Source organism: Papilio machaon, chromosome 1 (genome assembly GCF_912999745.1).
Source record: "Papilio machaon chromosome 1, ilPapMach1.1, whole genome shotgun sequence".
In the NCBI taxonomy this organism is placed as follows: Eukaryota; Metazoa; Arthropoda; class Insecta; order Lepidoptera; family Papilionidae; genus Papilio; species Papilio machaon.
Genome location: NC_059986.1, coordinates 5163013 through 5176429, shown reverse-complemented (window position 1 = coordinate 5176429; position 13417 = coordinate 5163013). Strand labels below are relative to the sequence as shown.

The 13417-nt window shown below is 35.6% G+C and overlaps 1 protein-coding gene across 4 annotated transcripts; it reads left to right on the top strand.

Annotated features, from left to right (window-relative positions):
* The first annotated feature begins 145 nt into the window (after nt 1-145).
* On the top strand, nt 146-12687 carry LOC106710665 (rho guanine nucleotide exchange factor 7). 4 transcript variants are annotated; one of them, XM_045686683.1, is made up of 10 exons: nt 146-181; nt 512-721; nt 1044-1206; nt 1444-1662; nt 1988-2186; nt 2305-2526; nt 2712-2924; nt 5639-5903; nt 6136-6336; nt 12396-12687. In XM_045686683.1, the coding sequence occupies exons 2-10, from the start codon at nt 535-537 to the stop codon at nt 12650-12652; spliced, it is 1926 nt and encodes a 641-aa protein (XP_045542639.1). In that variant the 5' UTR covers nt 146-181; nt 512-534; the 3' UTR covers nt 12653-12687. The 4 variants fall into 4 exon arrangements, with proteins under 4 accessions (XP_045542639.1, XP_045542635.1, XP_045542628.1 ...); XM_045686679.1 differs by lacking the exon at nt 12396-12687 and adding an exon at nt 8181-9414; XM_045686672.1 differs by lacking the exons at nt 6136-6336; nt 12396-12687 and adding an exon at nt 3019-5044 and having other exon boundaries at nt 5639-5737.
* The last annotated feature ends 730 nt before the right edge of the window (nt 12688-13417 follow it).

Sequence of the window (13417 nt, the reverse complement as noted above, 5' to 3'; positions counted from 1 at the left end):
TTTTGTTCGGCTGTACATGTAAATATGAAGTTCTTATTATATCTTTGTATTTCTATCTTTGTTATTCATCTGTCGTCCTGTCGTCTGTCCTTTGTCGAGATGTCAGATTAATTTTATCATAGTCTGTGATATTTATTTTTGGAAGACCGTGAGAGAAGCGGATATAATTATAATTCTTTTTGTACGTAAAATTTTACTGAAATTCCTATCTGTCCTCCATGTACTTGTAGCCTATTATGGTTAAATACATATTTTCGATATTTTGTTACATTTATCGTAAATTCCAAACAGTTTTCCCTAATTCTCAATAGTCGCGATTCTGGTATGGAATTCATCTTCCCTTTTTCTTTTGTATAAGCATAAGTTTCTAGAAATTGGTTGCTATGACTAATGAAAAGTATGTGCATTAAAATAGTGTATGTTGTGTAGTCATAAATACGAAAGGGAAATTTTGTATTAAATGTCTCAAGACTATTTGAAACGACTTGCAACCTTTATTATATGTTTACAGAAAAATGGTATTGGAGTACAAAAATGATGTCAACTGAAAACTGCTTGGTTAAAGCAATCTATTCCTTTAAAGGAAAAAACAATGATGAACTATGTTTCAAAAAAGGTGACATTATCACAGTTACACAAAGAGAGGAAGGTGGCTGGTGGGAAGGCACACTTGGCGAAACAACAGGATGGTTCCCCAGTAATTATGTTACCGAACATAAAGGTACCTACCTAATTTTTAAATTTTCCAAGTGGAATACATCACAGTTACATGTATCATCAGACTTTTGTGTGTAACCTTTTATTATTGATTATATGATTAATAAGTAATCAGATGTAAGGTCTGACAGTTCAGCTTTTGATATTGAACTGTTATCAAGATATATGTTTTTTGTGCCTGAGAATGCTTAGGAATGCTATAATAATAATAAGGCTTGTGTTTTAGTCTCATAATAAAAGAAAGTATAATAGGTTAATCCTACTGTATTTTTTAATTAAATTACCCTTTTTTTAAAAGGAGGAGGTTGTCATTTTTTTTGTTTCAGACCCATCAGGTTCACTAACAACATCTCCTATTAGAGCAGCATCAGAAATTCAAGCATTTAGAAATGTTGTCCTAAAAGATATCATTGATTCTGAAAAGGCACATGTTGCTGAGATGCAAGGCCTTGTCACTAATTTTTTACAACCATTAGAGAATAGTGAAATGTGAGTATATCAAAAAATTATGTAGTTTTTGTAATTTCACTAGGAATGTTTTAACTTTGATATTTAAGTTCCTTCTACATTTGAAACTAAAGGTTTTTATTCTCAGTTAACATGGGTTAATTTTGTATAATTTTTCTTCCTGGAATACAGAATTTTAAACAAGTATAGGTCATGGTGTATTTAAAGTATAAGAGAAATGAAAACTTCTATAGTGTGTTGATTTTTTAATTTTTTTAGGCTAACAAAAGATGAGTTCAAACAGCTGACAGGGAACATAAATGAAGTATTGCAAACTCATGAACAATTTTTAGTTCTGCTTGAAGAGTGTGCAACAAAAACAGGACCAGACCAAAGGGTGGGTGGACTGTTTCTGCAATGGGCTCCAAAGATCAAAGCTGTTCACCAGACATATTGTGCGGGCCATCCTAAAGCTGTGTGCATCCTTGACAAATATAAGTAGGTATAGAATTATAGTTGTGGCAAGAAAAGTAATAGGGTATATGTGTGTGACCATATTGCTATAAAACATATCTATAGAGTGTTTTAATTTAATAGTGAAATTTAATTATATAAAGAGGCTATTTTAAATTCCCTCGCTTAGTTCCAAAATGCTATTGTATTGGTGGATGATAATCAATTAATTTTATAATTAGCTTAAAGAGTTTTGTACTGTGAGAATGATACCGAAACTAGCTTTAAAATTTATTATTTTTTAAACTTATTTAGTTGTGTATGCCGTGTTTGCATATGGCTTATTTACATTAAAGGTTAAAACTTCTAGGGAAGGTCTAAACACATGGATGGAGAATGCTGGTGCGGTATGTCCTGGAGTGTTGGTCTTAACAGCTGGCTTATCTAAACCTTTCCGCCGCCTCGGAAAGTATCCGGCCATGCTACAAGAGCTAGCAAGGCATGTTCATGAAGCCCACCCAGATAGAGGGGATACACATAGAGCATCTGTAGTCTACAAAGATATTGCAGTAAGTCTGCACTGAAAATAAACCAGATAGTTTAAAAATTATTTGTTCTTTCAAAATATTAAATAAACCTTACAGATTTTTTATGGCTTAGATTACAGTACAATAAATCTGGTTCTAGAGTGGATGTGCCGCTTTACGACGTCAAAAGGAGTTAGAGCTTCAAGTAGTGACCGGTGAGGTTCGTGGTTGGCCGGGTGGTGAGCTGACCGCACTGGGAGATGTACTGCATATGGGAAGTGTTGCAGTAGGTCCGTCACATCAGGACAGATACCTTGTCCTCTTCCCATCGGCTTTACTACTACTTTCAGTTAGCAAAAGAGTTTCGGCATTTGTATATGAGGTTTGTAAAGTGTATATAATTAGAATTTTACAGCTAAGCCCAATGCTTTCCATTTTGTGCTAAATAGTATGTTTTCTCTTAAATTGCCAAGGTCATTTTTTTAACCACAAGGCCTTGGCTTAGCTAGGAATAAATATTAAAATAACTGGGATTAAACTAGTTCGCTTAAAGTATTTTTATTTTAGGGTTGTCTTCCATTGACTGGTATTACGGTCTGTAAACTCGACGATACTGATACAAGAAAAAATGCATTTGAGATAAGTGGTCCTATGATAGATACTATAGTAGCGGTGTGTCAGACCCGAGCCGAAGCCGACAACTGGGTCAGTTTGCTGCAGAAACACTCTAACACAAGCAGCCCCTCCCACGAACCTGGACAGCCGCAGTCTTTGCCTCAAGTGAGTATAAACTACTTTTCACTTATAAGTTATTATATATCTATGTAATAGATTATATCAGTGAATATTGCAATATATTTTGTTTCTTACATAGCTCACCCGATCTCCTTCAGAAGGGGCATTATCTTGCATCAATACTAGTCGCCGCAGTCTCTATCATGTGACATTGCCGCCGCCTAGCTATCCCTCCGCATCGCCGTACTATTCCCTAACGAAATACTTTGCACGTTTAGTTAAAAAAAAAGTTATAACTAGACAAATGTTGAGGAAATTATTGCATGAAAGACCGTGGGCTAAGGCATTTGAATTGACAGGATTACCTGTTAGGAGGAGACATAAAAATCATATTAGATTGAGAATCGAAGATGATGGCACTATTGGCACAGAAACTGACTGCTCCGATAGTGACAGAAATTCAGACGATAGTGATAGGGAGGAGAGTGACACCACCGAAACGCAATCAACTTCCAGTTGCACTGATGCTGAATTCAATGACTCCTCGAAAATAATGCGTCAAAACGCCTTAGAATCATCTAGTCCCAGAACTATTTCATCTTCATGTGGTAGCTGTGGAAGTAATTTTGGTTATGTACGGTACTTTGATACGTCCACAGATATGCACCTAGATGTTACACAGACATTTGTAAAGGGTGACTGTACTAAAAATATATTTTTACCGTTACCATCGACCGGTTTACAAATTCCTCCGGGATTTGAAAATGTTCCACATTCAGATTTACAACATTCCCATAGTAACGAAAATTCTAGTTTCGACGTTAGGTCGTACATGGCTTGTGAAGATTTAGTTAATATGGATCAGAATAGACAAATCGAAACTATGACAAACAACGAGTCCGATTTCATTCCGACGAGACGTAGTTTTCCAAATCGAAGCGTTAAGAATGAAAATGTCCAAAAGTTATGGAAATCTGCAGAAGAAAGATATTCCCGTGACAATATTGATGACGGAAATGCAATGGCAACTTTACTTCAGGAATTAGAACCACCGTCGCCTAAAAATGATCGCGTGAGTCCAGTCGGTTCGATCATTATAGATCCGCCACCTATGTTTCGCAATAACGAAGAGGACTTGAAAGTTTTAAGTGTAAATCTGAATACAAATGTGCCTTTCAGAAAACACTCTTTAAACTCTGACAAAAAAATTCGCCGATCTGTATCTAGGTCGATGGTTGAAACTGAGAATGTTAAGAAAACCGATCCCCACATGCAAAGAATGAGTTCTCAGTCGGAAACACGTAAAGTTGTTAAGAAATGTGAGTGCTGCAACAGATCATTATGCCCCAGTCCACGATCATCCGATTCGGGTGTTGCGGGTAGTTGCAATTTGGCCTCCCCTGAATTGAACATGCCTGAATATACAAGCGCAGGTGGCACCAGTAATGACTCCGATAGTCAAAGCAAGACTAACGTACCCCAAAGCTTCCATGCAAATCATCGAAAGCTAACTTTGTCAGAAATAGAGGCCGCCGCTTTTGAAGATCAATGTAGATGTACGTCGCCTTTCGGCTCCACGGCGCGTACCTCGTGTGTCACTAGTGTTACATCTGAGACTAGTTTAGATGTCGTGGATTCCTCCAATACATTTGTCACGTCTACTTTTGCTGGTAATCCCCCAGTATCGACATCTCAAATTAAACGTACATCTATAAGAAGGAACATCGAAAGATACGTACCGGAAATAAAAATAAAACCAGATGTACCGCCGAGGATATATCGCAAGCCGAGCACCCACATTGAAATGCCAAAGAATGTCCGGCAGCCCGTTCCTTGCCAGTGGAGTACGTTGAATATTACCGAACGTACGAAGCCCAGTTTGCATTATCATATGCGTATATACAGGGAGAAACCTGGAGAAAATAAACAGCAAACATCTATGAGACCATCTCGGGAAAATATATTGCGCAAATGTGATGTTTTTAATAAAGAAAATCAATCGAAAGACGACAACACACGGAAGACTAGATCACGCAGCGAGGACCTGCTGAAGTCTCAGAAAGTGTTGAGCGAGGCTCAGACCGGCTTCGTCGTGTACCGTTCAGATTTATACGCCCATTGGTGGATGAAAGCCAAATTACCCATTACCGTGGTCACCGACTCAGGCAAGGATTATTTTTTTGTAAAGAGATACTGTTTTGTGTATCACTGGTTTTCAGTTCCGTAACAACTAGATTAATGCTGTCATTAGAGTACCCCCGATATTGAAGTGCTTTACTCGATCATCCTTGCCTGTGTTTATTCATCTTACTAACTGAAAATCACTGCAAGTAGATGTCATACACTAACAACTCGAAGATTTGCATGGAAAGCTTGTGACCACATACCGTTTTACCCCACAATATTGCGTGAATAAATACTATTTGCACATTAACGAGTTGTTATAGCAACTGTTTGCAAATAGATATACATAGTAGCAATACGATGGATCTGGGGCCACGTAATTTTAAGAATTGGTCTTTCCTTGAGATATCTTTTACCTGTTGAACTATCACAGGACTAAATGTTAGAAGGATTATTACATTATCTAGTTAGAAGTATAAAAAGTACGTGGATTCAAGAAGCCATTATCCCTATGCTTTAAATCGCTGTATGAACACAGTCTAATTGCAGTAATTTTTTGTTAGAGAGTATATTAAAATGTGTGATGGAATTGTTTACGACCAAACAGATGTATTTACAATTTACTAAATTGACAGATGGCCATGAGCGACAGCAGTAACGAGTTGGCGTCGGCTCTCAGCAGTCACAAAAGATCACATTCATTCAACAATCACCAAAGCTACACACAACATAGTCAACAAACGCAAAAGAGCAAGCACAAGAACCAATCCGCGCGCTGGCTACTCAACTCTTGCGACTCTCTCGACCAATCGCCTGCTAAATCTAACAAAGCTCCCATTGGAAAGAAATATTCTTCGATCGACTTTATTGACACAACGGAGGCTTGTCATTTAAACAAAGGTAATTAACAAGTAATACAAAAAAAAATCCTTATGCGACATATTTTTACTAGAAATAATTAAATCCCGGATATGAAAAAAGCTAAGAATGTTGAACGTCCAGTTAGTTACCATCGTTAAAAATAGTCATTTTTTCCTCTATTTGTCCAGCCATGCTTCTTCCCTGATAAAATCTAGTGTAGTATAGTAATAAGTAGATGATCTTGAAGGTGATTTGTGATCAATTATAAAAGGGTGGAGTATAACATGCCTACGCCCCGCGCCGCCGCTGCGGCCGCAGTCGTTCAGTGCGGGCTCGGAGGAGAACATCGGGCCCACACACCCGTACGCTCCGCACCAGCGCAAGTCCAACTCCTACGAGGAGGACGCGCTCATACTCAAGGTTATAGAGGCCTACTGCACGTCGGCGCGGTGCAGGAACGCCGTCAGTTCCGGTGAGTACAACGACAAACTAACCTTCCCACCTCCAAACATTAACTCTGTGATATTGTTATTGTGCTCGTTTGTTTAGACGTCCTTCATTTTGTGGTGTTTTCTGTTAGGTGTGATGTCTTCGGGCCGTTACAACAGGGCGCCTACATTTGGAACTTTTATTAATTTAGACAATCTCGTTTACTAATTTTAGTCATGGAGTGATGAATGGAATGCGTTTTTATTATCTTTCTAGACAGTTATCTGATGACGATAAATTACGACTTGATAACATTAAAATGTAACGAATTTGTAATATGTTTCAATATTATTTATATAATATTTTTAAAATCGCTTAACATTATACAAAAGGTTTCTACTAACAAAGCTTTAATTATTATGCAGTACCCAATATACCCCTGGAGATATTCGAGTCGACAAGGAGAAGACATGCGAAGTCAAGGAACCGTATTATCAGTTGGTTATTAGAATGAACGATCTGTATCTCACAAAATATATATACATGTATAACTATATTAATACAAAGTAGCGCTTCATAATAATGTATCGTTTTTACAAGTTTGTGGTTAGTGTTTGAATGTTAAAATTAATATATATTTAAATTATGTGTCGTAATTACAAGTACACTTTGCGTATTGTGTATGTGTGCACATCGGTACTAACAAGCTGGCCTGCGGTGTGACATAGGGTTTAATCGATTGCTATAGTCCGGTCGCGGAGCAGGAAGAATTTCGTACATTGAACTCGCATTACCTGTCTCTGTCGCTCCCGCGTAAATACAATGAGTCTCGCTCGCACAGAAACAAAGGCCGCCGTCCTCAGGGATTCTAAACCTTTAGTTTGTTTGTTTGCATAATAAAAATTTTATGGGCTCCGTTAGAAGGATTACCGAAAAGGTTAATTATTGGATAGTTCGAAATGAACAATCGAAACGAATATTTGAAAGACGGAAGTGCAGGCATTCATCTATTTTATTGCCGGCTTTCCGATAATTAATTTTTGGTTTTAAAATATTATGCAAATGAATTCTTCACTTCTCGAAATTGAACAATAGAGCAAAGTAACAGTTACTCCGAAACAGAGGAATCAGATTCTGTTTTTTGATTTTTTATTATTAGATACTTGTCTAGATTTTTATTTTTACTTGTATTATTAAATCTAAATAAATGATTTATATAGTAATAACTATATTTTATAAGTTGGTAAATTTTCTTTCACTTTCAAATAATTCATGTAAACCGCACTTAATACAAAAACGTTTGGAACCTCTGTCAGTAGATAAAGAGGTCATTGTACGAAATTCTTCCTGCTCCGCGACCGGACTATAGTGCATGATGTGAGCATGCTTTGTAACTTGTATACTTTCTAGATCTGATAGATTTTGTTATAGATACATGTGCCAATGATAAAGATATTTTTATATTTTGTTACAGTACAAAGTAGCTAGTCACTGTCGTGGTGTGAATCACCACGCATTGTCTTTTATTTCCAGTTTTTATAAAAGTAGATACTTTATAGCTACTACGTAGAGACGAGTTGCGAGTAATATATTATTTTGAGCAAAGATAGTCAGTTAATTTTAATCTCAGTCATTACTTTTGTGTTTTTTATTATACTTTGTTTGGTATTATTCGAAGCAGATGAGATCGGATGATGATTAGCCAAATTTTATTGTTATACGTAATCGCTACTAACATTTGATGTCAGTTAAAATATTCTTTTTCCATTTGCGCTACTGTTAATACTTGTAAATAAACTTAACTATCGACTAAACGATGCGCCTCGACGTGGTACTTTGAACCTTTCTATTTTGTTACATGCGGCTGCCTTTATATCGCACCTGCAGTGGACTGCGGCCACTTTTCTCTTGGTAAAGTACAGTATCACGCACTCGCCACTAACAGCCCGCAACATAACTACACAAAACAACCGGTCGCGCAGAGGAGCGCCACGCCCGACTACATCGGCTGCAGCAAGGCGTCCAAAGTGAAGAGAAACAAAAGCTCGTCGGCCGCGGACGCGTACCTGTACCGCGCGCCCGACACGCTCCACACGCTCCACACGCCCCACACGCCCCACACCCCCCACACCCCCCACACGCGTCGTCTGCTCGCCGACAGAAAGCTGCAGATGAACCGCTCCAACCCCAACCTGTGGGAGTGCTCGGAGGAGCGCGACCGCAGGCAGAGGTTGCACGGCGGTCGCGAACGTCGCAGCGGCTCCCACCCCAGCCTTGCGCCGCCGCTGCGCTCGCACGTGTACGCCAACGCCCCCTGCCCGGCCCCCGGCCCCGCGCACGCGACCACCTCTCGCTCCGCTCGCTCCTCCACCTGGTGTTGCGGCACCTTCGTTAAGCAACTCACAAAGTCTCATCATTTTGATTGACATTAACATTCCACACGACCTTGATAATATTATGCTAAATATCCGCCGCAAAATCTACTGCGGTGTTCATTCTCTTGATAATTAAACTCAACAACGCAAACACTAGGACTCTTGGGAATGTACGCAAACAATTTGCAGGCTAATTTGCGTGTAATATTATCATTATACGTTGTGGGCATTTAATCTAAATTACCGCTTCTTCTAACTAACACGTTTTCACATAGTTTAAACCCATCCTTCCAAGCTCCGTTCGCTTTATTTTGGATCGAGTAACGATGCCATTATTTTAGCCAGGTGTGCGCATTTGATCATCATTTGTGTTTCATTTTTAGATGGAAACGCCTCGTCTCAATGACTAATCTTGTTTGTTTTTCTATAGATATTATTTATGGAGGCCTTAGAAGCAGTAATATATTAGTCTGCAGTAAAATTGCTTCTTTAACAACGTAATAAACACTTATACGAACCGTATGCTACTCCATGCATGGATACACTATAGTTTATGGCGTTGTGTCAGAATATAGGTTTTTTTTTCATATAGCTAGTTATCTATGTTAACATAGATTAATTTATACTTTATTTGACACGCACGAGTGCAGTATTATTAAAATAATGGATTTAGTTGTAAGATTTTGCTTACTAATGAACTTGAATAATAATGGTGCATTAATATTGTTAACTGAATACGTATACATATATATGCAAGGTTATGTTAAATATAGTAGTATATATATTTTTATATATTGTTATATATAAATAGACATATTACATTTAGATATTTATAGTTTTATTTAATACCTAAAACTAGTTTTCGTACATTTAATTGAAAATGAGATTAAGTACCTAGTAGGTGCCAAAGTATAAATATAGGTACATATATTTATTCCAGTTATCAAATATTGTTAAATTTTATTATGTTTGTAAATTGGCAATGGCAACATTGGAGTAGCAGTTATTTAAATATTTTTGACGCTTTTAAAACCAAAAAAAAAAATGTACAAAGTTTTCAGTATATTTTAACACTGTAACGTTTGATAGAAAAGTAGTTAAGAAGATTTTATGAATTCAAAAAAAATACGACCGGCAGTAGTTTTTACAAAGTTAGAATCATTCATTTAGGATAGTATAAAATGAACTAGAATTATACGTCTGTAACGTTCGGAAATTTTACATTAACTATTAAAAGCATATAATATCTTGTTCTAAAAATACTTTCTTCTATGTTCCTTTCGTTCGATTGATCCTAGATCTGGAATAGACTTTGATCAATATCATAGTATTAGGATAAATCGAAGGACCATGAAATAGTGTTCAGAGATTTATTGTGGTTATAACTTCACACTGCTGGTACAAGTTGACACAGCCCAATAAATGTTCCCACAGAGAATTGCGTGACTCTAATTAATCAATATATCAATGAAATTGCTCCCGACGTATATGTAACCATTTTGTTGACAACCGTCTATTAAGCACAAAGCTTTCTCGGAACATCCTCGTTTTTTTCCTTTTAACCCATACAATTATTTCTTCATTGTTAACTCACAACGATGTTTTTTGTTGCAGTAACTTATATCATTAAAATATTTAGGAAGTATTAACATAATATCGAGTGTTTAAATATAAAATTTAGAAAGGTCCAGATATGATGGTCAGAATGTTGTTAGATGGAATACTAGTGAAATTTGGTTTCGAGATTGAATTTGCATGGGCAAATTAATTCTCAGAAGCAAAATTAATTTGGTCATACAAATTGTTTCGTGTTATCATGAATGTATGTAACCAAATACATTTCTGATTATGACATGTCTCGGTAACACAATTTATCAAATTAACAATGATTTGTATGAAAACATATTTTATGTTTATTTCCAAATTAGTTACGATTAATATTAATCAGTTGATTTATTAATTAAAACTTTAACTGAATACGCAATATATGGAGTGCAATCAATGGACGGTCAATTAATACGACACCGTTAATTACCTATACCAAATCATATTACGAGTACATTTGCAGATAAAAAACCATTAACCGTTAAAAAAAATGTAAATTCTTCATATCGTACTTATTTTAGTTAATTAACCGGAAAACAAACTGTTCTATGTATTAGATTTAACAAATTGTGTTTGCCCTTTATATTTCTGATGAGATTATGTTTGAATATCAACTTTGATATTTTATTTATTGTCGCAAATTATGTACGAGGTTAATAAAAATGCTAACGAGCGTAAGCACGACTCCCACAAGATGGACCGACGATTTGCCACAAATAAAAATATTGATTCTTTTAAGTGGCCAATGCCTTTTTTTCCAATACCACTAAAATCAGCAATCACGAAATTTTCGATTTCGGGATTATAGCTGCGTGGATACCATTTTGGTGAATTTTGGTGAATTAATTATATATTTTGTTTTCATTTTGTATGTAATTAATTAATTAATTAAGAAACGGCTTAACTCACGTTTGATCGTCCGGTGACGGCACTGACTAGTTTCGAGGGTCCATCGGTGCCGTCACCGGACGATCAAACGTGAGTTAAGCCGTTTCTTAATTAATTAATTATGATGTCTCACGAAAGTTTAAACAATTTAATTTTGTATGTACCATATTTAGTGACTTTCTTTATTTCAAAGTTTAGCATTGAAAGTCATACAAATATGGTACACAAATGTAACTTGCAATCTGTTCAGTATTATTGTAATTTTTGTATCTGCTGATATCATTTTATGTGCTTTAAATTTGTCAGCCCTTTCGTGTACTTTGGGTATGTCAGTTGTTCGTTTTGTTTAATTTACCAAAGATTGTTTCAGAGAATAATGTAGAGTCTTTGGGATCGGTTTGAATGTTGGGATTAAACGTTAGGGTATCGCGTTTGGAGTAATTTATTTATGAGGAAATGGAATAATGTTTTTAAGTATTTATTTGGTTGATGGTGAATATTTCTAAGTATTAAACATAAAAGTGTAGACGAATACATTTGTTTCTGTCTTGATATTTTTACATAAATACAAACATTATTGTATTCGCTTACATGAAACTTTGATTGTATATCTTCTAAGCCCCATTTCTTAGAAAGCTTATCCACTTTATGAAAAATAGCACGTGGAAAACATGTTTTTCTTACGCGCTTATAGAATCCACTTAGTGTTGATGCGCTTGTACTTAATATCTTTTTTCGTAATAGGCAACAATATAACTTTTCTGTTCCTATTAAAAAATAATATTTTTCATATTGATTTCAATTAAAAATAACGTATAGATACGTTATCTAGTCAACTAACTTTTGAAACGTAATCGAATATTCTAGTGAACTTAATAAACCAAAAACACATAATAATTGATTTTTCTATATGTACCCATACCCATGAAAAAGTGGATTATGAAAATGTATACATTTCTAAACTATATTGTTTATTTTAATTTTTACGAATTATTTTATAGGTGTCATATTCAATTTATAATTATTAAGAAATAAAATGTTCAACTAATATTAAAGTTTCTTGTTACTAAATACGCTCATACTTACTAATATAACTGTTAATCTTCAATACAAATGTATTATATTACCGCCTTACGTGTGAACAAGGTGGGTAAAATAGAAATAAATATTAAAAAAAAATGTATATATAATTTCAAAATATACCAATTAAATGTATTCCGTCAATAATTTTCAGAGTGCGACGACGAATCATCATTGTGCATAGATGCATTGGTGAGGTCTCCATCGCTTCCGATACACTCAACCAATCACCACGGCTCACCGAGTCTTTGGGCTATTGTAATGAGACTGCAGAACGAAGTGAAGACGCTAAAATTAGACGTGAAACATTTACAAATGCAACTAAACGAAGAGAAACAAGACAGGAACCTTGCAATCGCCACGATCCACACTAAGAATTTATTTAAAGACGCAAAAGAAAGCAAATGTTGATTAAGTTGTTACTTTGTACCTTATTATAATATACATAAATCACAATTTTTTTTATATGTTTTTTTTACAATTCCTTCATTTAACATTGACGGACTAACATTTTTAAGATTACTTAATACAATCGTGTATGGCAAATAATTTAAATAATTACACAAGCCTTACAAAGTCAGAAGAAGAAAACATTGTTTTTCGCGATCTATATTAAAAATTGTTTACCATACAGCTGTTATTAAATACATGCATATAAATACATATCATCTTACTAATATTATAAATGCGAAAGTTTGGATGGATGCTTCGATCAACAATAACAATGTTATCGCTGATCATCCAATGAATGGATGAATATTTGTTTGGAGGTATCTCCAGAACGGCTTAACGCATCTTGGTGAAATTTAGTATAGATTTGGAACAGAGTCTGAAAGAATACCTATGATTCAGCAAATGTGTCCGGTCCCCGTCGGATTGATGCCTTTGTTTCACGTATTTACTGAATAGCTCCGCAACGGCGCAGCACATTTTGTTGAATTTTGGCATAGATATAGAACATAGTTTTGAATAACACATGAGATACTTTTCACCCTTTATTAATTTTGCGCAGACGAAATCGCGTGCAAAAGCTAGTTTACATATAAATAATGCAATGTTCTACTCTTAGGCGGACGAAGCTGGTTGTAAATATCCGGATAGGAATTGACGTCAATGATAAAATAATATTGCTTTATTACATATTTTAATATGAATACCGGGCTTCTACAAAGCGTG